The following is a 25,836-nucleotide window of genomic DNA, read 5'->3' as shown; positions in this document are numbered from 1 at the left end:
AAGACAAAACATTTAAGAGCCTTTGAACGGGGTACAGTAGTACGTGCCCAGCGCACAGGTTTGTGTTAAGAACTGCAACGCTACTGTTTTTTTCTCCAGATCAACAGTTTCCTGTGTGTATCAAGAATGGTCCACCACCTAAGAGCATCCAGCCAACTTGAAACAACTGTGGGAAGCATTGGAATCATGGGCCAGCATCCCTGTGGAACGCTTTCGACACCTTGTAGACTCAATTCCGCTGCCAACTGAGGCTGTTCTGAGGGCAAGCGGTGATACAGCCCAACAGGATGCACCTGTAGAAGTTTGTGAGGGTCTTAGTGGCCAAGCAGAATTTCTTCAGCTTTCTGAGGTTGAAGAGGCGTTGTTGCATGTGGATGGAACATTTCAGGTTGTCAGTGATGTGCATGCTGAGGAATTTGAAACTTTTCACCCTCTTCACTGCAGCCCCGTCGATGTGGATGGGGTCGTGCTCACTCTGCTGTCTCCTGAAGTCCACGATCAGCTCTTTAGTTTTATTGCGGGAGTGGTTATCTTCCTGGCACCACTCTGCCAGGGCTCTCACCTCCTCCCTGTAGGCTGTCTTGTCATTTTTGGTAATCAGGCATACCACTGTTGTGTTGTCGGCAAACTTGTTGATTGAGTTGGAGACTTGAGTGGCCATGCAGTCTTTCACTTTCTTCGGTACAGGAACAACTATAGGAGGGGAGGAGCAAATTGGAGGCGTGATCTGATTTGCAGAAGAGAGGGCACAGGACGGCCTTGTAGCCATCCTCTGTGATCGATGAGCAAGTAGCATAGGAGATGGGTTGGTAAAACTTTGGTAGTTTTCCTCAGAAGTCCCCAACTATAATAAATGCGACCACAGGATATGCGCTTTCCAGTTTGCTCAAAGGCCAGTGTTGTTCCTTGAGTGCCGGCTTGGGGTGGAATATACATGGCCGTGACGATGACCTAGGACTGGGCGATATGGCCCAAAAATCATATCACAGGATTTTTTACATTTTTGACGGTATAACAGTATTTTATGTTTTCGAATAATACAAGTTCTAAATTTGCTTTATGAGTAGTGTGTGACCCTAGGGTGGCAAACACATAACGTACGCTAACCCCATTCCGTACAAATGTGCGCAACCGCGACATTCAAACGAGGCTGCAAAGGAAACTAATGGGACTGTAGCGACTGTGTTGACATCAGAATCTGGGGTGTGAACTACGTTTCTATTCAAGCGTTGATTGACATGGTAATGGCTCAATAGTATTGGAGAAAAGTTGAAAAAAACGGACCCTCCGTTACATCGTGACGTGTCATGACGTAACGTACAGCGCGCATAAAGCAACTAATTCTGTCTTACAGCCTTTCTCCACCAGGTGTGGCACTTCTCTCACCGTTTAAAAACGAGAAAGGGTGGGGAGGAGGGGATGAGCAGCACTATCCCTGGCTGGGTATGCCTGTCACTCACTCTACACCAGGGATGGGTAACTTTGATGGGGGTGGGGGCCATAAAAAAATCTGAATTCATCATGAGGGGCGGCAGTGACTCGCGGATACCTAGTCATTTTTTGCGTCAACACTGCAAGCCATCATGACTCTCAAAAGCCACTGTTTACTTCTCAAGATAACTTTAGCACCGCCCTAAAAACCCTATTCAAATTCGACAAAAACCTTCAAATAGGTATGTAATGACACATTATATAAATTATTTATAGTATTTATTTACATTTTATAGGCGATAAGGTGATAAGTTGGACAAATCGAGTGAAAAAAAACTTCCCCACACGACATCTCTCCTTCTCACTATCATGCAATAGGTTAAGCTTCCCCACCTGCCATTTTTAAAAAGACCCGACGGAGCTCATTGCCTTCATGAATCAAGCAGAGATGGGCATCATGAATGTCTCGTCATTGATTTTGTTGGAAAGGGGAGAAATTGTGCTTTACAATGGTATTGATATTACAGTTGATCTGGAAGTATTACTTTTTTAGGCACTAAAATAAGGTCAATTGTACGGACCAGCGCGATGTACAAAAGTGAGTTAGTTCCCGTTACATTCTAAGTGATTTCAATGGGTCTCTTTCCATTCTGATTGTTTTACACTGTTCAATTCAACTTCATTTCCACACTGCCACGTAGGGCTGCATGATATGGGAAAAATATCTAGGCCTTATTTTTAAACCAAATATTGCAATTGCGATTTTCTTCTGATTTTGATTTAAACACTTAGGTGAAGTGTTGGAATCATAAAAAAATAATGATATTCTAATTCTATAGTTAGAAGATAATAGTGGGCACTTTGAATACAATGTTGTTTGACATGACAACGAATGAAAATGCCAGGGAGAAGTTATTGTGACAGGGTAGGAACCAAAGTGTTGGTCAGTGTTTCCTAGGGGACTCTATAATCTTTGGCTACATTAAATGTTTTCTCTTAGCTACTTTATGTAGCTGACATATTCAAGCATAGCCTATTCCTCTTTGATTTAGAAGATACTGTTGCACAAACATGCTGATTTAGGCCTACACCTTCACTAGTATCAGTCTGTATAGCTAGCTATGTTTGCTCTGACTCAGTATATTTATTAGCTAGCTAGCTTAGCCACAATTTGCTAAACTAGCTGTTTGCAGATGTGAGAAACACTAACTAATAGTGTAATTATAGAACGCTTGTGGATTTATATTAAGAAGCGAAGTGGAAACAGCAACGTAGTCATCAACATTGTTGCTTGTGCTGCATTGACCATGTAGACTGAACACAAGTGTCTCGTGTTCAAGCAACAACAACATGCGGTCCTTGAGTGACGGGACGGGGCTACGTCTGTGTGGAAAGCGGCATGGAGAGAGACAGAGAGAGAGAGCGGAGAGAGATGACTCAGGTAGCGTAGGAAACTATAAAAATGGACGTTACACACGGCATATCACATTTAACAGACAAACATTCAAATACCATAATAGAAGGTAAAGTAAAAACCCAAACCCTTCCATGCATCCATACCGGTATATAGTAAAATATGGTATACCGCCCAGCCCTACGATGACTGAAGAGAATTCTCTCAGGAGGTAATGCGGTCGGCATTTGAAGTTGAGGTATTCCAGATCGGGAGAACAAAAGGACTTGAATTCCTGTACGTTACCACAATCACCTGTGCGCGGTGGACAGGGACAGTGTATCCGGAGAGAGCCATGATTCTGTGAAAAAGAGTATGTTACAGTCTCTGAAAGGAGATCCTCACCCTGAGCTCGTCAACTTTATAGTCCAGGGACTGAACGTTAGCGAGTAATATACTTGGAAGCGGTGGATGGTGTCCGTGCCTCCTGAGTCTGACTAAAAGCCTGCTTCTTATTCCTCTTCTCCGGCGACGGCGTCTTGGAGCAGCCCCTGGGATGAATGTACTTGTATTTATTATGGATGCCCAATAGCTGCTGCCAAGGCGCATGCTATCATGTGTTTCCCGAGGCAATTCCAAGTTCAAACAAAGTCTGACCATCGATCTAATGTCCCAAAGTTATATCCGGCTATAGTTAATAACGCAAGAAACGTTCCGAGCAAATAATGTAAGAAATAACATTTGAAAAAATGTAATACTATAAAGTTGGCTAGGAGCTAAAAACAGGGCGACCATGTCTTTCGGCGCCATCTTGCCAGCATGACTGATTATTCAGGAAGAATCACATCTCCACTCATCCACTAAAAGGGAGGCAAGGACATTCACAGCAACAGAAAGTCATGCTGACCTCTCCCTCATGTTGCACTCTCACACATAATCTTCTTTGATCAGGGTTCATGATTGGGTCAAAGAAACACACACACGCACGCACGCACGCACGGAATCCTGGTTGATTCCAATATATCATATCGTTTTTTTTAAATTATTTTTTGTTATTGAGTGGGGCACGCATACACGCACGCACACACGCACACACACACCCCTTAACCTCTTACATAGCTAGAAAGAGGGGAAATGTGAGTTATTGTATTCAATCTGACATGAGTCTAGCTGATTCTCTGTAACACAAACACACAGGCATGCACGCGCAGACAAACACACACAGCAGACGCACAGGCACACACACACAGGATTAGTGTAGCGAGTGTTCAGCAATGGAATAAAACACAAACAAAGAGACATCCTGTTTCCTGGAACACAACACTATTAAGCCATCTGAGCCAACAGCACAACACACACACACACACACACACACACTCAGACACACACTGAATGAGTTTGTGGTGATTATCTGTTCATGTTTGCCTCGTGTGTGCCTATTTTGTGTGTGTGTGTAAGTGCTATGCTGCCTCTCTATGTGCATGTTTCTGCACTGCTGGTGTGTGTGTGTTTTTGTGTGTGCTTATGTATAATCTGCGCTGTGTGTCGTCTGCCCAGTGTGTGTGTGTGTGTGTTGATGATACAGTAAGCTCTAGTGATTCTCTGGAGTGTGAGGCAGCGTTTAAGGCTCTCTCAGCACAGCCAGAGTGATGAATATTTAAAGAAGCGTCAGGGAGTGAGGGGGGAACAGTGTGTGTGTGTGTAAGGAGAGAATCGATACCTATCTGTGTGTGTGTGAGAGAGAGAGAGAGTGTTTTCCTATGTCGGTTTGTGTGGGAGAGTGTAGGTCCATCCTTTGTGGTATGTGTGTGTGTGGTGTATATAGGAGATTAATAGAGGAGAGACACACTGTCAGGCTGATGGTCACTGTCCTATTACACACACACACACACACACACACACACACACACACACACACACACACACACACACACACACACACACACACACACGGCAGAGTCCGCTGTTAAGGGGGGCCAACGAGAGATCAGCGAGGTAAGTACACACCAGGAAATGAGATTGTCTTAAAGAACTAACAAACCACAGACACACAATCAAACACTATATACTGTACAGTCACACACTATATACACAAGAGGTGACAAGGGGAAGAAGGGAGAAATAGAGGAAGAGAGAAAGAAAGTATGAGAGAGAGAGGGTGCAGGGGTAGAAACAGTACAGAGATAAGAATGAATACCCCCCTCTTTCCTCCTCTCTCTCTGAGGGAGGAATTATAACTGCAGCTCAAAGATCTCCTCCCTCGTTTTTCAAAGCAAAGAAAGGAGGTGGGAATTTCTGCCTGGCCAGGGTGTGCACTGACACACACACACACACACACACACACACACACACACACACACACACACAGTCTGCTAGCCTGAAGCATATAAATCAGATCTCTATGGAGAGGGTTGTTAAAGACCCACATCTGAAGCATGCACAGACAGACATATTTCCAACATGAACACTCTGAGGACAAGTGAGAAGCAGAAAGTGAAATATTGAGCTGTGGGAGTCATTTGGGACTAAGACACACACACACACACACTCCCCCCCCACACCCAAACACAAAGGGGGCAGGAGAAAGACAGAGAGAAAGAAGGAGACAGAGGTTGCAGGTTGATACTGTGATATGATTTCAGTGTCATTCCCCCACTTAGGGAGATGGTGGATGTCTGTGTGTTATGATAGTGAGCCACAAGAAAGCAGGGGAGGCTAGAGGTATAACACTATGAATAACTAGAAGTGCTTCCCAATCCCTACTTCCATTTACCACAGCTGGTGCCGAATTAACACATTTAACAGCCTGTGTTTGGAACAGATGAAAAATGTGTGTGTGTGTGTGTGTGTGTGTGTGAGAAATAGAGAAAGAGGGTGAAGGCACAAATCAAGTGTACAGTATGTTTTGTGTGGGAGTCCATGTGCATAATAGCAATGGATCAGGGCAAAGAGAATGGGGGGGAGAATGAGCGGGAACTGAAAAAGAAGGAGAGATAGGCAGTCGGGAAGAAAGTGATATAGATGACAGAGAAAAATGAAAAACAGAGTGTGAAAGCATGTACGAGAGAAAGGGACAGCAAGATATTGAGAAAAGGAGAGAGAGAGAGAGAGAGAGAGAGAGAGAGAGAGAGAGAGAGAGAGAGAGAGAGAGAGAGAGAGAGAGAGAGAGAGAGAGAGAGAGAGAGAGAGAGAGAGAGAGAGAGAGAGAGAGGCTTTGGCTGCTGCCCTGGGCCCTCTCTCTAAGCCCTGTTTAGGAGGCTTTGGAGCTCAGAGAGAAATAATCCCCCACTCAAACACACACAGCCGAGTCACACACAAACAGAGCTCAGACACACACACACACACACACACAGCCTAGATAAACCACGGAAAGCCAAGATGTGCACACATGCAGAGTCTAAACACACAAACAGACCCTATATACACAAAGTGTGTGTGAGAGAGAGAGAGAGAGACTAGAAACACAGCCACGAAACATACAAACACACACCCACACTTTGGCTGTCTGATCGGTGTAGCTCCCCTACAGTAGAGCATAGCGACATCACCACAGCACCGTGACAAACACTTTGCACACTCTATCGCTTCACAGAGGAGGGAGGGAGGGAGGGAGGGAGGGAGGGAGGGAGGGAGGGAGGAGAGAAAGAATATGAGCCAAAGGGAGGAAGTGGGGTGGAGGGTGGGGGTGCAGTGGAGCAGAGAGAGAGAAGGAGCTAATGAAGGAATAGGCGCCAGGGAGATAGAGCAGGTAAGGAGGGAGGTAGAAGACGAGAGGGATTTATTTATCTCATTCTCTCTGTTCTCTAGGAAGGCACAGAGAGGGAGAGTGAAGGAGTGGAGGAACGAGAGATAAATAGAGAGGGAAAGGAAATGCAGGAGAGGATGAGAGAAAGAAGAACAAAGAGATGTGAGGGCGAGAGTAGTGGGAGAAGGACAGAGAGGAAGAAGGAGGAAAGGAGGGAGAGAGTGAAAGAAGAGAGGAGAGCGGAGGCTGAACGGATAGCGGTCTGGGCTTAGCGCAGGATGCAGTTTGTCATCTTCATCAGCTGACAGCGGGCGCAGAGGGAGGGAAGGAATGGGGGATGGAGGGATGAATGGGGGAGGAGAAGGGGGAGGGGCGGCTCAGAGCCTTTGAGAAATGTTGACCCTGTAATTGACCCGCGTTTCTGCCTACATCGCCGCGACAACACGCGGAGCCGCCGCAGATAATCACTTAGTAACCCTGACCTGTCAATCACACCATCCCCCTGGGATGAGAGGAGGGGGGAGGGGGAGAGACTTTTAATTTTAAAAACTCATTATCTAACCAGTCACAAAGTTAAACAAAAGAGACGGAGGGACAGAGGGAGGGAGAGATTGAGGGACAGAGAGAGGGAGAGAAGTAGGGAAGAAAGAATGGAGGTAGAGAAGGAGGGAGAAGGGGAGGGAGAGAAGGAGGGAGAAAGAATGGAGGTAGAGAAGGAGGGAGAAGGGGAGGGAGAGAAGGAGGGAGAAAGAATGGAGGTAGAGAAGGAGGGAGAAAGGGAGGGAGAGGAGGAGGGAGAAAGGGAGGGAGAGAAGGAGGGAGAAAGGGAGGGAGAGGAGGAGGGAGAAAGGGAGGGAGAGGTGGAACTTTTACCAGCAGGGCTGTTACAGTGACCGTATTGCCGCCACACCAGCGGTCATTAGTCATGACCGCATTCAAATTCCACGTGACCATTGAGTCACGGCAACTGCGCTCTGTAAATTAATGGCACTGATGGGCGTTAGTAGTATTTGCAATCACAAACACACAAACAAATACACTCCTCCAGGAACTAAAAATCAGTTGGGAGAGTAAAACTAATTTACTCATTTAAGTGTTCAAACACAAACACACAGTTTGCCTAAGGCACAAAGTTCTGTGCTCTTTAGAATCTGAATCTTTCAGCTTTCTATTTATAAAGGCAGAGAAAGGGAGAGGGGTGTTTGAGGGCACTGGAAATAATAAAAGATAGAGGGACAGAGAGATAAAGTTGCAGTAGAGGTATTGGGATGAGATTCAATTTATATAATATGTACATCCACTTTTCAATTTACATTAGCAACGGGAATGTCACGAGCTGAGAGAGGGTTCGAGTGATGTTCTTGCTTCGAAGCTCAAATGTACCGTAAATGTCACAGGTAGACACTCGCCAGTAGGCTAATGGCCCTGCTACACTACAGCCATCAGGCGTCCGGCATTGCCTTCAACCATTGAGGATATGCTTCCTTTGAAATGAATAAAAGCTGCTATAGTGCCCATGTTGCGCTCGTGTTGCATCGCGTCCAATTGCAGCGTCCAAGCACAAGGATCGCTTTTGTTCAATTCTTGATGGCTGACACGTGCGTTCACTCTAGCATTCTATCTAGTGAATATGCATATGTCCTCGACTACACACCACTGGTTATTTTACTAACATTTATGAAGTCAAGAAGCTACTAGCTAGCAGAAACTCTAGCTAGCAGAAACTCTAGCTAGCAGAAACTCTAGCTAGCAGAAACTCTAGCTAGCTAGCTACATTGACTATGTTCACAATGTAAACAAAAACAACTTAAAGGATAATTTAGCACAACCACTAGCAACAATTCAATGAGTAGCTTTGTGAAAACTGGACCAAAGCTACTGTACTTATGCATAGTCGATGAAATATATTAAAGATGCTTTTCCCCTCTGCTCTCAAACAGCATGCTCTGTGTAGCAGGTAGAAAATGACTGATGGCGACGCGACACGTGTAGTGTAACTGAAGTGGAGGTATGCAAACTATTCAAATAGCTAGCTATGCAAGCAACTTTTCATGCATCTCCCATATTACAGTCTTGATTAATGCAACAAAACCATAAAACAATCTTGAAAATTGCAACAATTCACAAGCATGTGCAGACATTTAAAAGGTTTATTTTCTCATCCATGCACTAATTTAACTGCAAGACAATAACACAGCCAAAGTGGCACAGCTGGTAGCTAGCTAACGTTAGCTAACAAGACTTGCTTCATCAAGTAACTTCCAGCATAGCAAAAATGAAAATTGTAACCCTCTCATATGAATATCAAGAACAGTAACATTATCATACATACATATGATACAGAGCTACAGTACCAGTCCAAAGTTTGGACACACCTACTCATTCAAGGATTTTGCTTTACTTTTACTATTACTACATTGTAGAATAATAGTGAAGACATCAAACTATGAAATCATGTAGTAACCAAAAAAGTGTTAAACAAATCAAAATATATTTTATATTTCAGATTCTTCAAAACAGTCACCATTTGCCTTGATGACAGATTTGCACACTCTTGGCATTCTCTCAACCAGCTTCACCTGGAATGCTTTTCCAACAGTCTTGAAGGAGTTCCCTCATATGCTGAGGACTTGTTGGCTGCTTTTCCTTCACTCTGCGGTCCAACTCATCCCAAACCATCTCAATTAGGTTGAGGTCGGGTGATTGTGGAGGCCAGGTCATCTGATGCAGCACTCCATCACTCTCCTTCTTGGTCAAAGAGCCCTTACACAGCCTGGAGGTGTGTTGGGTCATTGTCCTGTTGAAAAACAATAGATAGTCCCACTAAGAGCAAACCAGATGGGATGGCGTATCACTGCAGAATGTTGTGGTAGCCATGCTGGTTAAGTGTGCCTTGAATTCTAAATAAATCACAGACAGTGTCACCAGCAAAGCACCCCCACGCCATCACACCTCCTCCTCCATGCTTCACGGTGGGAACTACACATGCGGAGATCATCCGTTAACATACTCCACGTCTCACAAAGACACGGTGGTTGGAACCAAAAATCTAAAATTTGGACTCATCAGACCAAAGGACAGATTTCCACCGGTCTAATGTCCATTACTTGGGTTTCTTGGCCCAAGCAAGTCTCTTCTTCTTATTGGTGTCCTAGGTAGAGGTGTCTTTGCAGCAATTTTACCATCATGGCCTGATTGATGCAGCCTCCTCTGAACAGTTGATGTTGAGATGTGTCTGTTACTTGATCTCTGTGAAGCATTTATTTGGGCTGCAATTTCTGAGGCTGGTAACTCTAATGAACTTGTCCTCTGCAGCAGAGGTAACTCTGGGTCTGCCTTTCCTGTGGCAGTCCTCATGACAGCCAGTTTCACCATAGCGCTTGATGGTTTTTGCGACTGCACTTAACTTTCAAAGTTCTTGAGATTTTCCAGATTAAATGAACTTGTCTTAAAGTAATGATGGACTGTCATTTCTCTTTGCTTACTTGAGATGTCTTGCCATAATATGGACATGGTCTTTTACTAAATAGAGCTATCTTCTGTATATCACCCCTACCATGTCACAACACAACTGATTGGCTCAAACACATTAAGAATGAAAGAAATTCCACAAATTAACTTTTAACAAGGCACACCTGTTAATTGAAATGCATTCCAGATGGCTACCTCATGAAGCTGGTTGAGAAAATGCCAAGAGTGTGCAAAGCTGTCATAAAGACAAAGGGTGGCTATATATATTTTTTTATTTACTTGTTTAACACTTTTTTGTTTACTACATGATTCCATATGTGTTATTTCATAGTGGTGATGTCTTACCTATTATTGTACAATGTAGAAAATAGTAAAAATAAAGAAAAACCCTGGAATGAGTAGGTGTGTCCAAACTGTTGACTGGTACTGTAGGTAGCAAGCTAAACAAAATGTTTGCATCCTCCTCACAAACAAACTTACTCGCTAAGTTAGACAGCTAGTTAGCTGAATCATAGCTAGATTGATTTTCGGCCTACCATAGAACAAACCATGCCTCATTTAATCAAATACATGAAAATAAGCAAATTGCGACTGAAAAGGTTAATTCACCGGGCAGTTAATGCTTGTGTTCCTACCTGCTTTTGCATTGAAATAAATTACAGCATCAATTTCTGAGACATGGTCTTTTACTGCAATTTCTGACCAAAACTCAATAAAACAAGTCACTAATATTAAGAAATGCCTATACATTTCAGCTGTTTCAAAAACATTTCTCTGTTATTTATACTGTAGGAGTGATGGGCTCAACGAGACAATTCCTGTTTACACTGCCCTGCTTGGAGGGGGCAACTGTCAGGCAAGTGTTGTGGGCGACCTCCGGAGGTAACGGTCGAGATGTGAAAAGTGTGCATGTTTACATTACATTAAAACTGCATCCTGCACTCAGGAGTTTTTCAATACCTCTGGAGAATCTCCTTAAACTCTTGTCAATGTAAAAAAAAAGGCCTAAGAGCTGACAGGAGGATAGGAGTGGAAGCCAAAAGTGTGACTGGACATAAAATAGGGATGAAACCAGACAGGCTTAAAATGCTGAAGAAGACACACACTGTCTCGACAATGACAATCTCTGGTTGGTCTGTGTGCGTCTTACCTGTTGATGAGGGGGAACAGAGACACCAGGAGATAAACGGATGGATACCACTTCAACGGCTTTATCTCCTCAGCCAAAGACACCTGGAGAGACAGAGAGAGAGTTTAAATAAATACTTCACACACACTATTTCAGAGGAGTGATAGATAAAGTCTAGATTTTATATCAAGAGGAGACTGACAGTTGGCCATTTCCTATGGGAAAGAGAAAGAGAGAGCCATCTCCCTGGCAACATCAAAAGTGCCAACACAAGAGGTTCTGTCTCGTGTCAGCACCACCTGGTGTTTCACATACGTGTGCAGGCACACACACACACACACACACACACACACACACACAGTATTGTATCGCTATACTTGTGGGGACCAAATAATTGATTCCCATCCAAAAACCTATTTTCTGTAACTCCTAACCCTAAATTTAACCCTAACCTAACCATAACCTTAACCCTAACCTTAACCCCTAACCCATACCTAACCCTAAACTTAATTATAACCCTAATTGCAACCCTGACCCTAAACCTAACCCCTAAGCCTAAAATAGCATTTTCCCTCGTGGGGAACAGGCAAAATGCCCCCACTTGTCCCAATTTTATTTGCGAGGACTTCTGGTACCCACAAGGATAGTTAAACAAACAGAAACACTACACACACACTGTTGCGTTCCTCTGTGAGAGACCAGACAGGGAGAAAAGGTGTGTGAAAATGTGTGGGGAAGACAAAAACAAACAGAATCTATGTTTGTTTATACTTAGTTTAGCTGTATATGTGTGCCAATTGCTCCTTTAATGAAAAATCTATGTTTCCACGTGAACTAAATGCAGAGAAGTAGAGCCACATCGGACAAGGAATTTTAAATGACACTGCCAATACAATCAGATAAATGAAATGAACATGATTAAAACAAACAAAATAATGATTTCATGAATTGTAAACTTTGATATAAATGGAAGTCCTGTGGTGGAAAGCTTTGACACACTATTTCAGAGCAGCGAAAGTCTAGATTTTGGATACACAGGAGATTGACAGTTGGCCATTTCTTATGGGAAAGTGAGAGAGAGAGAGGAGAGAAAGATATACAAATAGAGAGAGCACCATCTCCCTGCCCAACATCAAAAGTGCCAACACAAGAGGTTCTGTCTCGTGTCAGCACCACCTGGTGTTTCAAATACGTGTGCAGGCGCACACACACACACACACACACACACACACACACACACACACACACACACACACACACACACACACACACACACACACACACACACACAGGGAGAAAATTTGTGTATAGTTGTATATGTGTGCAAATTGTTCCTTTAATGAAAAATCAGTGTTTCCAGATGAACTAAATACAAAGAAGTAGAGCCACTTCTGACCAGATCGGACAAGGAATTTTTAATTACACAGCCTATAAAATCAAATAAAGGCAATTAATAAGAATATATATATAAAAAAATGATTTAATGAATTCTTAACTTTGCTATAAATGGTAACGGTTTGGAAGTTCCCTGGTGGAAAGCTGTGACAGTCCGTTATTCAATTCCCGGTAGACTGTAGAGAGGACTGTAGCTGCCGGAAGTAGACAGGGCCCAGAATCGATTTGCTGCTGAATTGCTTTTTTTCTCCTAAGTACGCGGGGAGTCTGGCCAGCGCCCCTCCTCTCTCTATTTCTCTCTCTCCATCTAGAAGAACACACACACAGATTGACTCTCTCTCACACACACACACACACACACACACACACACACACACACGAGGCAGACCCACGAGCCTCCAGACTCCTCCAACCAGGCAAAAAATTAATTACTCACTAGATAGACCCCGAGGCGTGCTCGCGCTAACGCACGCCTTTTAAACAATTCAAATGAAAATCACGAGAGCCCCCCGGTGGTATTTGATCTCGCCTGTGTGTGAGATCTCGTTGGTGGGGGATTTTGGAGAAAAAGCTTCTAAGCTCCCACAGCATTGCGGTACATTTTCTGCATAAATAAATGGACTGGGGGTTTAGCTGTTTAGGGATCTATTCAATCAGATCCGCTTTAGACAACATCCGCATAGCGGTTGTTTAGACGGTGTCGGAACTGCGTTAGAGCCGTCAAATCCACAAGTGGCTCCTGGCATTATACCTAAAGCGGACATTGCCAATGGCTGCATGGAGTCGCATTAACAGAAATTCCTTGCAGCCTTGTTAACAAGTTGGAACACTGGAATGTGAGATGTAATCTACACCTCCGTCAGGGTGACAGATGTAATCTACACCTCCGTCAGGGTGACAGTTGTAATCTACACCTCCGTCAGGGTGACAGATGTAATCTACACCTCCGTCAGGGTGACAGATGTAATCTACACCTCCGTTAGGATAAGTAATCTCCACCTCCGTTAGGATGACAGATGTAATCTCCACCTCCGTTAGGATGACAGATGTAATCTCCACCTCCGTCAGGATGACAGATGTAATCTACACCTCCGTCAGGATGACAGATGTAATCTACACCTCCGTCAGGGTGACAGATGTAATCTACACCTCCGTCAGGGTGACAGATGTAATCTACACCTCCGTCAGGGTGACAGATGTAATCTACACCTCCGTTACGGTGACAGATGTAATTTACACCTCCGTCAGGGTGACAGATGTAATCTACACCTCCGTCAGGGTGACAGATGTAATCTACACCTCCGTCAGGGTGACAGATGTAATCTACACCTCCGTCAGGGTGACAGATGTAATCTACACCTCCGTTAGGATGACAGATGTAATCTACACCTCAGTTAGGATGACAGATGTAATCTACACCTCCGTTACGATGACAGATGTAATTTACACCTCCGTTAGGATGACAGATGTAATTTACACCTCCGTTAGGATGGCAGATGTAATCTACACCTCCGTTACGATGACAGATGTAATCTACACCTCCGTTACGGTGACAGATGTAATCTACACCTCCGTCAGGGTGACAGATGTAATCTACACCTCCGTTACGATGACAGATGTAATTTACACCTCCGTTACGATGACAGATGTAATTTACACCTCTGTTAGGATGACAGATGTAATTTACACCTCCGTCAGGGTGACAGATGTAATCTACACCTCCGTTACGATGACAGATGTAATTTACACCTCCGTTAGGATGACAGATGTAATCTACACCTCCGTTACGATGACAGATGTAATCTACACCTCCGTTACGATGACAGATGTAATCTACACCTCCGTTAGGATGACAGATGTAATCTACACCTCCGTTAGGATGACAGATGTAATCTACACCTCCGTTAGGATAAGTAATCTACACCTCCGTTACGATGACAGATGTAATCTACACCTCCGTTACGATGACAGATGTAATCTACACCTACGTTAGGATGACAGATGTAATCTACACCTCCATTAGGATGACAGATGTAATCTACAGCTCCGTTAGGATGATAAAACCCCTTATTATTTAGTTGAATAATTTTTACATTGGGCATAATTATATCTATACAGCCTACACTTTCTCCTTCCGCACTTCGAGCAGGAGTGGGCGGGTGTGGCTTCGTGAAAATAATTGCAAGCGCAGCTACACACCGATTTGACTGCTCCAACGCAGTTCCACCTCCGACACGCCAAAACATCCGCTATGCGGGTGTCTGTTATCACCAGGTAACGCTTGATCTGATTGAAAACAGGCAACTTCTATGTGAAAAATATGCGCTGAGCTTGGTGACCGACCTTAACATATGGGGCTAGGCATCTCTATGTCTCTACTCTCCACTCTACCTGACACTGTCTCAGGCATGGCCAACTAATCCTAAACCCTGAGGTCTTGTTGTGCTGGAGCACACACACATTACCATGAGAAAGACGAAGGACGTGATACTCCATCAACCACAACACCACCTAGGTTTTTAAATCAAACACCAGGACTAAGTAGAACACTGCACAATGTTTGTGTTAAAAGATCTTCCGTGTGTGTGGTGTTTTTAATCACAGCTCTCGCGTGTCAGAAGCCTGGTGCTCCTCGGGAGCGGAGGATAATGAAACAGTAATTATGCGCATGGCTGAGAGTCTGATGGCCCTCCGTTAATGACGCACATTAGCCACAGTAATGGGTAAATCCATTTGAATTCAATCACTTTTTGATAGCACCCCTTTTGATTTGAACGAAACCTTCCATACATATTTGCCCATTGCAGAAGTGATCAGAAAGTGGCTTTTTGGACCTGAATGACAAAACATTAGAGATAAAAGTGCTCAAAGTTGACCCATTTTGCATACCCCACCATACCATAAAACATCCATGTATTCATCACAGGAAAATATAAACGGTAGAGATTGATATAATACCATTTGAAAGTCAAATTTGAATTGTATTCCCTTTTTAGTACATTTATAAGCCAAAACATGACACCCACCAAGACTCAAGAGCATATTGTGTCTCAACCGATGGTGACCGGATCAACTTTGACCACCTTTATCTCCTGAAGGTTTTGTCATTCAGGTCCAAAAAGTCACTTTCTGACCACTTCTTCCATAGGCAAACATGTATGTAAAGTTTTGTTTAAATTAAAAAGGAATGCTGTCAAAAAGTGATTGAATTCAAATAGATTGACCCTAATAGATTATCTCGCTCTACCACACATGGAGCACAGAGAGCCAATGTAAAGACGCACAGAAGAAGAACTGGGCAGTTCGCACTACCCTCTGTAGTGCCTTGCGGTCAGAGGCCGAGCAGTTGCCATACCAGGCAGTGATGCAACCAGTCAGGATAATCTCGATGGGGCAGCTGTAGAACCTTTAGAGAATCTGAGGACCCATGACAAATCTTTCAGTCCCCTGAGGGGGAATAGGTTTTGTCGTGCTCTCTTCACGACTGTCTTGGTGTGCTTGGACCATGTTAGTTTGTTGGTGATGTAGACACCAAGGAACTTGAAGCTCTCAACCTGCTTCACTGCAGCCCCGTCGATGAGAATGGGGGCATGCTCGGTCATCTTTTTCCTGTAGTCCACAATCATCTTTGTCTTGATCACGTTGAGGGAGATGTTGTTGTCATGGCACCACACGGCCAGGTCTCTGACCTCCTCCCTATAGGCTGTCTTGTAATTGTCGGTGATCAGGCCTACCAATGTTGTGTCATCGGCAAACTTAATGAAGGTGTTGGAGTCGTGCCTGGCCGTGCAGTCATGAGTGAACAGGGAGCACAGGAGGGGACTGAGCACGCACCCCTGAGGGGCCCCCGTGTTGAGGATCACCGTGGCGTTACCTACCCTTACCACCTGGGGGCGGCCCGTCAGGAAGTCCAGAATCCAGTTGCAGAGGGAGGTGTTTGGTCCCAGGGTCCTTAGCTTATTGATGAGCTTTGAGGGAACTATGGTGTTGAACGCTGAGCTGTAGTCAACGAATAGCATTCTCACATAGCTGTTCCTTTTGTCCAGAAGGGAAAGGGCAGTGTGGAGTGCAATAGAGATCATCTGTGGATCTGTTGGTGGTTGGTGCGTTATGCAAATTGGAGTGGGTCTAGGGTTTGCTCGCAGTACACGTCCTGGTAATCCGTCTGGCACTGTGGCCTTGTGAATGTTGACCTGTTTAAAAGGTCTTAATCACATCGGCTGCGGAGAGCGTGATCACACAGTCTTCCGGAACAGCTGATGCTCTCATGCATGTTTCAGTGTTATTTGCCTCGAAGCAATCATAGAAGTAGTTTAGCTCGTCTGGTAGGCTTGTGTCACTGGGCAGCTCTCGGCTGTGCTTCCCTTTGTAGTCTGTAATGGTTTGCAGTATGATTCGATCTTAGTCCTGTATTGACAATTTGCCTGTTTGATGGTTCGTCGGAGGGCATAGCGGGATTCATTATAAGCTTCCGGGTTAGAGTTCCGCTCCTTGAAAGCGGCAGCTCTAGCCTTTAGCACAGTGAGGATGCTGCCTGTAATCCATGGCTTCTGGTTGGGGTATGTACGTACGGTTACTGTGGGGATGACATCATCAATGTACTTATTGATGAAGCCAATGACGGATGTGGTGTACTCCTCAATGCCATCGGAGGAATCCCAGGGACATATTCCAGTCTGTGCTAGCAAAACAGTCCTGTAGTTTAGCATCTGCTTCATCTGACCACTTTTTTATTGATCTAGTCACTGGTGCTTCCTGCTTTAATTTTTGCTTGTAAGCAGGAATTAGGAGGATAGAATTATGGTCAGATTTGCCAAATGGAGAGCGAGGGAGAGTATTTTATGCATCTGTGTGTGGAGTAAAGGCGGTCCAGAGTTTTTTTTCCCTCTGGTTGCATATTTAACATGCTGATAGAAATTTGGTAAAACGGATTTAAGTTTCCCTGCATTAAAGTCCCCGGCTACTAGGAGCACCGCCTCTGGGTGAACGTTTTCTGGTTTGCTTATAGCGAATACAGCTCTTTCAATGCTGTCTTAGTGCCAGCCTCTGACTGTGGTGGTATTTAAACAGCTACAAAAAATACAGATGAAAACTCTCTAGGTAGATAGTGTAGTCTACAGCTTATCATGAGGTACTCTACCTCAGGCGAGCAATAGCTCAAGACTTCCTTAGATATCGTGCACCAGCTGTTATTTACAAAAATACATAGTCTGCCGCCCCTTGTCTTACCAGACGCCGCTGTTCTGTCCTGCCGGTGCAGCATATAACCAGCCAGCTGTATGTTGATAGTGTCATCGTTCAGCCACGTCTCCGTGAAGCATAAGATATTCTAGTTTTGAATGTCCCGTTGGTAGTTTAATCTTCTGTGTAGGTCATCTATTTTATTCTCCAAAGATTGCATGTTTACTAGCAGAATGGAAGGAAGTGGAGGTTTATTCGATCGCCTATGAATTCAGAAGGCAGCCCGTCCTCTGGCCCCTTTTTCTCCGCCTCCTCTTCACGCAAATCCCGAGGATCTGGGCCTGTTCCCGAGAAAGCAGTATATCGTTCGCATCGGGCTTGTCAGACTCGTTAAAGGAAAAAAAGGATTCTGCCAGTCTGTGGTGAGTAATCGCAGTCCTGATGTCCAGAAGTTATTTTCGGTCATAAAAGACGGTAGCACCAACATTATGTACAAAATAAGTAAAAAATAAGTTGCAAATAAACAAACAAAAAAAACACAATAGTTCGGGGACACGTAAAACGTCTGCCTTCTTCTACGGCTCCATCACAAACAAATATACGCATAAACACACACAGCAGCTGTGTTCGTGACTGTAGGCAGAGCTACTGCTGAACAGTACAGAAACACCCATTAAAGATAAAGAACAAACTCCCAATGTTTTCTTTCTGAGAGCACTGTGTGTGTGTGTATGCATGTGCGTTTGTCCGCTCTTTCAAATGCCCTCCGTCTCACTTGTCTGTGTGTGGGGTGTAGCCCACGTTTGTTGTAGACCTTGCGTCTAAGTGTGTGTGTGTCCCAGACACAGCACTGCGATTCAAGTCTCTGATAACCACTGTATTAGCCAAGTATGAATGTTGCCACGAGAGGGAGAGTGAGAGGGAGAGAGAGTGAAAGAGAGAGCAAAACAGAGCCAGAGAGAAAGACACAAGGGAGAGGGGGAGGAGGAGAGACATATGGAGTGAGTAAGAGAAAAAATAGAGCAAGAGAGAAATAACACACACAAGTGTGTGAGAGACGAGAAACGAGAGAGTGAGGGAGACCGAGCAAAAAAGAAAGAAAATAGAGCAAGAGAGCGGAAAAGAGAGGGAGAGAAAGAGAAAGAGACAGAGAGCGAAAGAGAGACGGAGAGAGAAAGAGAGACGGAGAGAGAAAGAGAGACGGAGACAGAGACAGAGACAGAGACAGAGACAGAGACAGAGACAGAGACAGACAGACAGACAGACAGACAGACAGAGAGAGGAAAAGAGAGAGAGTTGAGGGTGGCTAGAGTAGAGTGAGGGAAATGGCCACAGGCAGCAGTTTGAGACACCCAGCAGGGACTCTGGTTTACACCTGCTGACACACACACGTACACACACAGACATGCACACACAGTAGAAAGCAGTGGCTAGGTAGAAGCAAGAGAGGGGTGGGAGTGTTGTTTTAGAACATCACACAGCGCGTGCATAAACACTCATACATATTAATGTCCATGAACCTGGCCTGCTGCTTTATTCATACGCTCAATCTGAGTGAGTGTGTGTGTGTGTGTGTGTGTGTGTGTGTGTGTGTGTGAGACAGAGATAGAGGGAGAGTGAGAGCTGATGATTAATTCATGCGTTGAGTTACCCAGATACCCTTTACAACGGTATGGTGCCTTGTAAGAAAAAAAAAAAAACATTCATACAGCCCCATTTGACCATATTCTTGCCGGGATAAGCTTCTTATATCTCCCGTACACATTCCGGCAAATTTAGGAGTGAGCCGATGTGGGTGGACATCTATTTTAATAACTCCATTGAATATACACAATCACAATCCATTATTAATTTGTTTTAGGCAGGTCCTAAGAAACATAAGACTAATAAAAATGTATTTTCAAATGAATAGAATGGCATATTTTCAGTTTAATGATGTAACTGGTCTGTGCAGCCTATATGCTACATGGCTGATCCATGCACATGAAATCAATAGTTATTATGTTAATTGAACAGACAAGACAACTCTTAGGCGACCCTGATCACAGTCAACACACATTTATTTTACAGTGGGCTAAGAATATAAAGAAATATAAAAAAATCAAATACAAATAATATTTTTCCCACACAACTTGCATCATGGCAGCGTGTGGAACCACTGACATATTAAAAAAGAGGTGATATTTTGAAAGAGCCCAAGGCAACCCCATGCTTTTTCGATCCACATTTCATCTCTATCCTACCCTCACTCCACTTTGTTAGGGAGCAGGCGTAGGGTCTTACATTGAAAGCATCTTCATCATGATATCGACAGAAAATAATAGTCTGGTGTTATATTTCACAACCTCCGCTGGCTTTTGGAGTTGCCTAAAGGCCTACGGGATCGAGCAAAATAATAGGCCGACACTTGATTTAGGCTCCATTATTGCATGCTAAATATTTCTCATCACTGATAGATGAGCTACACCACCTGCACTTATTTTCCCAGCCAGAGAATTAACCAACGATGAATTCAGTCAAATAAAATCACATTGATTAAGACAAATCACAGGCTTTTGGTCAAGAGTACGCCTAGGCTTAAGTGCAAAATAATCCACTTGTTAAACTATATACAGTGCATTTGGAAAGTATTTAGACCCCTTGACTCCCTCCACATTTTTGTTACGTTACAACCTTATTCTAAAATGAATAAAGTTTTTGTTTCCCCCTCATAAATCTACACACAAATACCCCATAATGACAAAGAGAAAACAGGTTTTTAGAAATTTTGGAGAAACCCCCCCCCCCCAAAACTGAAATAACTAAGTATTCAGACTTTCTGCTATGAGACTCGAAATTGAGCCCAGGTGCATCCTGTTTCCATTGATCATCTTTGAGATGTTTCTAAAACTTGATTGGACTCCACCTGTGGTAAATTAAATTAATTGGACATGATTTGGAAAGGCACACATCTGTCTAGATAAGGTCCCATAGTTGACAGCGCATGTCAGAGCAAAAACCAAGCCAAGAGGGTGAAGGAATTGTCCTAAGAGCTCCGAAACAGAATTGTGTCAAGGCACAGATCTGGGAAAAGGTACCAAAACATTTCTGGAGCATTGAAGGTCCCCAAGAACACAGTGGCCTCCATCATTCTGAAATGTAAGAAGTTTGGAACCACCAAGACTCTTCCTAGAGCTGGCCGCCCGGCCAAACTGAGCAATCAGGGGAGAAGGGCTTTGGTGACTAAGAACCCAATGGTCACTCTGATAGAGTACCAGAGTTCCTCTGTGGAGATGGAAGAACATTCCAAAAGGACAACCATCTCTGCAGCACTCCACCAATCAGGCATTTACGGTAGTGGCCAGAAGAAAGCAACTCCTCAGTAAAATGCACATGACAGCTCGCTTGGAGTTTGCCAAAGGACACCTAAAGGACTCTCAGACCATGAGAAACAATATCCTCTGGTCTGATGAAACCAAGATTGAACTCTTTGGCCTGAATGCCAAGCGTCACATCTGGAGGAAACCTGGCGCCATCCCTACGGTGAAGCATGGTGGTGGCAGCATCGTGCTGTGAGGATGCTTTTCAGCGGCAGGGACTGGGAAACTAGTCAGGATTGAGGGAAAGATGAACGGAGAAAAGTACACAGAGATCCTTGATGAAAATCTACTTCAGAGTGCACAGGACAAGGCTGGTAATGCAGGTGCACTTGTTTTGTTAAATAAACACTTTACAATTACGATTCCTTGCCTTAAAATAACCCTATTAGTGTTTTGATAACCCTAATATAATTTTTTTAACTTATTGTACCTTTATTTATGTATCTCTATTTAACTAGGTAAGTCAGTTAATTTAAGAACAAATTCTTATTTACAATGACGGTCTACCAAAAGGCAAAAGGCCTCCTGCGGAGATGGGGCTGGGATTAATAAAAAAATATATTAAAAAAATATATAGGACAAAACACACATCACGACAAGAGAGACAACACTACATAAAGAGAGACCTAAGACGACAACAACATGGCAGCAGCACAACATGGCAGCAGCACAACATGGTAGGAGCACAAAAAATGGTACAAATATTATTGGGCACAGACAACAGCACAAAGGGCAAGAAGGTAGAGACAACAATACATCACATAAAGCAGCCACAACTGTCAGTAAGAGTGTCCATGATTGAGTCTGTGAATGAAGAGATTGAGATAAAACTGTCCAGTTTGAGTGTTTGTTGCAGCTCGTTCCAGTCGCTAGCTGCAGCAAACTGAAAAGAGGAGCGACCCAGGGATGTGTGCGCTTTGGGGATTTTTAACAGAATGTGACTGGCAGAATGGGTGTTGTATGTGGAGGATGAGGGCTGCAGTAGATATCTCAGATAGGGGGAGTGAGGCCTAAGAGGGTTTTATAAATAAGCAACAACCTTATTGCAATGGGTATACAGAGATGACCAGTTTATAGAGGAGTATAGAGCGCAGTGTTGTGTCCTATATGGAGCATTGGTGGCAAATCTGATGGCTGAATGGTAAAAAACATCTAGCCGCTTGAGAGCACCCTTACCTGCCGATCTATAAATTATGTCTCCATAGGATGGTCATCTGAATTAGGGATAGTTTGGCAGTTGGGGTGAAAGAGGAGCGACTACGATAGAAGAAACCAAGTCTAGATGTAACTTTAGCCTGCAGCTTTGATATGTACTGAGAGGACAGTGTACAGTCTAGCCATACTCCCAAGTACTTGTATTAGGTGACTACTTCAAGAGGTAATAATCACACCTGTGGGGAGAGGGGCATTCTTCTTACCAAACCACATGACCTTTGATTTGGAGGTGGGTTAAGGGCAGAGAAAGCTTGTTGGACACAAAGAAAGCTTTGTTTTACAGCATTTAATACAAAATACAGGGAGGGGCCAGCTGAGTAGAAGACTATCATCTGCATATAAATGGATGAGAGAGCTTCCTACAGCCTGAGCAATGTTGTTGATGTAAATTGAAAAGAGCGTGGGGCCTAGGATCGAGCCTTGGGGTACACCCTTGGTGACAGGCAGTGGCTGAGAGCAGATGTTCTTACTTTGTACACTGTACTCTTTGAGAGAGGTAGTTAGCAAACCAGGCTATAAAAAAATATAACATACACTCAAAGCACCCCGACTGAGAGGGGGTGTGACAGGGTCAAACTGCTCCCTGGCAAGTAGGAATCTACCCAACAGGACCTCAGCTAATAAAACATACACTCTAATCCCCAAAACGCCCGTGTGTGTGTGTGTGTGTGTGTGTGTGTGTGTGTGTGTATGTGTGTGTGTGTGTGTGTGTGTGTGCGCGTGTGTGCATGTCAAAGATTCTAGGAACATTTCAGTAGATGAGGGAACTCCCCCTCATTTTAAAAACCAATCAGTGATTGACTTGAGTAATGAAAATGATGGGTATTTACCTTTCTCCTCTCCCTCTCTGGGTTGAAGGTGCCAAACCACGACTGCATCTGAGGAAGGAGCACAAAGAACACACTGTCTGAGTCCCATTGGTAGACACACACAAGTACTTCACCTGAGACTGGAGGAAAGGTAAATAAGCCTCATTTAATCCACTGTCAGTCAAGGCTGAAACGCATCCAGGGAACGCACGCACGCACGCACACGCACACACACACACACCCCAAAAGACACACAGCTATTCAAAGCTGAGGTAGACAGGGAATGCTTTAACAACCAAAACAAAACATGTACAGCTCCCACCTCTCCAAAGAGCATTACTGATCACAGCTGAGTCTACCACTGAAGGGAGGGGGGATAGAGAGAGGGAAATGAGAGAAAGAGATACAGAATCAAAAAGAGAATGAAAAAAGAGAGAGCGTTGGATAGATATGGATAAAAAAGAAGAGACAGACACGGGTGGCCAGCCCAGACATCTCAAGAGAGGAGACTAGATTGTTCATTCTCTCCCTCCATTTCTCTCTTTCATCTCGGGGGAATTCCAGCAACAATAAAAAGCTCAATCGGGAATCAGATGCTCCTCAAGACACACACACACACACAGTGTGTGGTTTACACAATCAAGAGCAATCTAAACAGAGGAGAGTCTGTGAAGAGCCTCTGTCAGCCATGGACAGACACACACACACACACACACACACACACACAGAGAGAGAGAGAGACAGAGAGAGAGAGACAGAGAGAGAGCTCGGCACACATTCATTCTGTTCAACTATTTAGCAACTCAGCGTTGCCATGGTTTCTCTGTCTGCACTATAGCTCTCGTCATTGGATGTTTGTGTATGTGTGTAGTCGTGTGTTTGTGTAATTTCTACCTGTGTGTGTGTGTGTGTGTGGTGTGTGGTCGCATGCTAGGAGGTTAGAGAGAGGATGAGTGTTTATTTACACATGAGAGAGAGAATCAGATAGCATGAAAGAATGATAGACAATGGCCGCCTATCTAACCACCTTAGACAAAGGTTGCTTGTGTGTGTACGACAATGATGTTGTCTGTCATCTACCCTTGTACAGAAGCATGTGTGAGAATCTCTAATTTTGTTGATGAATTCTCCTCATGAGAGCTAGAGGATCCCCTCCTGCACACAAAGAATTCCTTAAAAGAGCTAGGTTTCCATCCAATTGATGACAGATTTTCATGTGAATATTCAAAAAGTCACAAATAAAACAGGCACATTTTCGAATGTGCCCACTCTGGTATTGGCACGTACGCTCTAGCTAACCGCTCGCAGATATAGCCTACATGATGAGATTATTATGGACAAAAGACCAAGATTATTTAAATTGAACAAAAATATAAACGCAACATGTAAAGTGTTGGTTTCATGTTTTACGAGCTGAAATAAAAGATCCCAGAAATGTTCCATATACACACAAAGCTTATTTCTCTCAAATCTTGTGCACAAACTTGTTCACATCCCTGTTAGTGAGTATTTCTCCTTTGCCAAGATAATCCATCCACATGAAAGATTTGGTATATCAAGAAGCTGATTAAACAGCATGATGATTACAGAGGTGCACCTTGTGCTGGAGACAACACAATGCCACAGATGTCTCAAGTTTTGAGGGACAGTGCAATTGATATGCTGACTGCAAGAATGTCCACCAGAGCTGTTGCCAGAAAATTGAATGTTCATTTCTCTTCCATAAGCCACCTCCAACGTCATTTCAGAGAATTTGGCAGTAGTTCCAACTGGCCTCAGAACCGCAGACTATGTGTAACAATGCCAGCCCAGGACCTCCACATCCGGGATCGTCTGAGACCAGCCACCCGGACAGCTGATGAAACTGTGGGTTTGCACAACCAAAGAATTTCTGCATAAACTGTCAGAAACCGTCTCAGGGAAGCTCATCTGTGTGCTCGTCGTCCTCACCAGGGTCTTGACCTGACTGCAGTCTGGCGTCGTAACCGACTTCAGTCGGCAAATGCTCACCTTCGATGGCCACTGGCACTCTGGAGAAGTGTGCTCTTTGCAGACGAATCACGGTTTCAACTGTACCGGGCAGACCGTGTATGGTGTCGTGTGGGCTAGCGGTTTGCTGATCAACATTGAGAACAGAGTGCCCCATGGTGGTGGTGGGGTTATGGTATGGGCAGGCATAAGCTATGGACATTTTATCAATAGCAATCAATGCACAGAGATACCGTGACGAGATCCTGAGGCCCATTGTCAAGCCATTCATCCACCACCATAACCTCATGTTTCAGCATGACAACGCACGGCCCCATGTCACAAGGATCTGTACACAATTCCTGGAAGCTGAAAATGTCCCAGTTCTTCCATGGCCTGCATACTCACCAGACATGTCAACCATTGAGCATGTTTGGGATGCTCTGGATCGACATGACAGCATGTTCCAGTCCACACCAATATCCAGCAACTTCGCACAGAAGACGAAGAGGAGTGGGACAACATTCCACAGGCCACAATCAACAGCCTGATCAACTCTATGTGAAGGAAATGTGTCACACTGCATGAGGTAAATTGTGGTCACACCAGATACTGACTGGTTTTCTGATCCACGCCCCTACCTTTTTCTTTAAGGCATCTGTGACCAACATATCTGTATTCCCAGTCATGTGAAATCCATAGATTAGAGCCTAATGAATTTACTTCATTTGACTGATTTA

At 44.1% G+C, this 25,836-nt stretch overlaps 1 protein-coding gene across 2 annotated transcripts in view; it reads right to left on the bottom strand.

Moving 5' to 3' along the window:
* The window catches only part of si:dkey-100n23.5 (cyclic AMP receptor-like protein A), a 101,658-nt gene that overhangs the window by 31,951 nt on the left and 43,871 nt on the right, over positions 1-25,836 (bottom strand). For both annotated transcript variants that reach the window (XM_029703808.1, XM_029703807.1), the window contains 2 exons: positions 23,150-23,197; positions 11,191-11,273 (listed from right to left, as the gene is read on the bottom strand). In XM_029703808.1, the coding sequence (XP_029559668.1) occupies positions 11,191-11,273; positions 23,150-23,197 (131 nt within the window). The remainder of the gene's footprint in view (positions 1-11,190; positions 11,274-23,149; positions 23,198-25,836) is intronic.

The sequence above is a fragment of the Salmo trutta genome, chromosome 20 (assembly GCF_901001165.1).
Source record: "Salmo trutta chromosome 20, fSalTru1.1, whole genome shotgun sequence".
NCBI lineage: Eukaryota > Metazoa > Chordata > Actinopteri > Salmoniformes > Salmonidae > Salmo > Salmo trutta.
The sequence above is the reverse complement of the archived record's forward strand: the minus strand, read 5'-3'. Positions and strand labels throughout refer to the sequence as shown.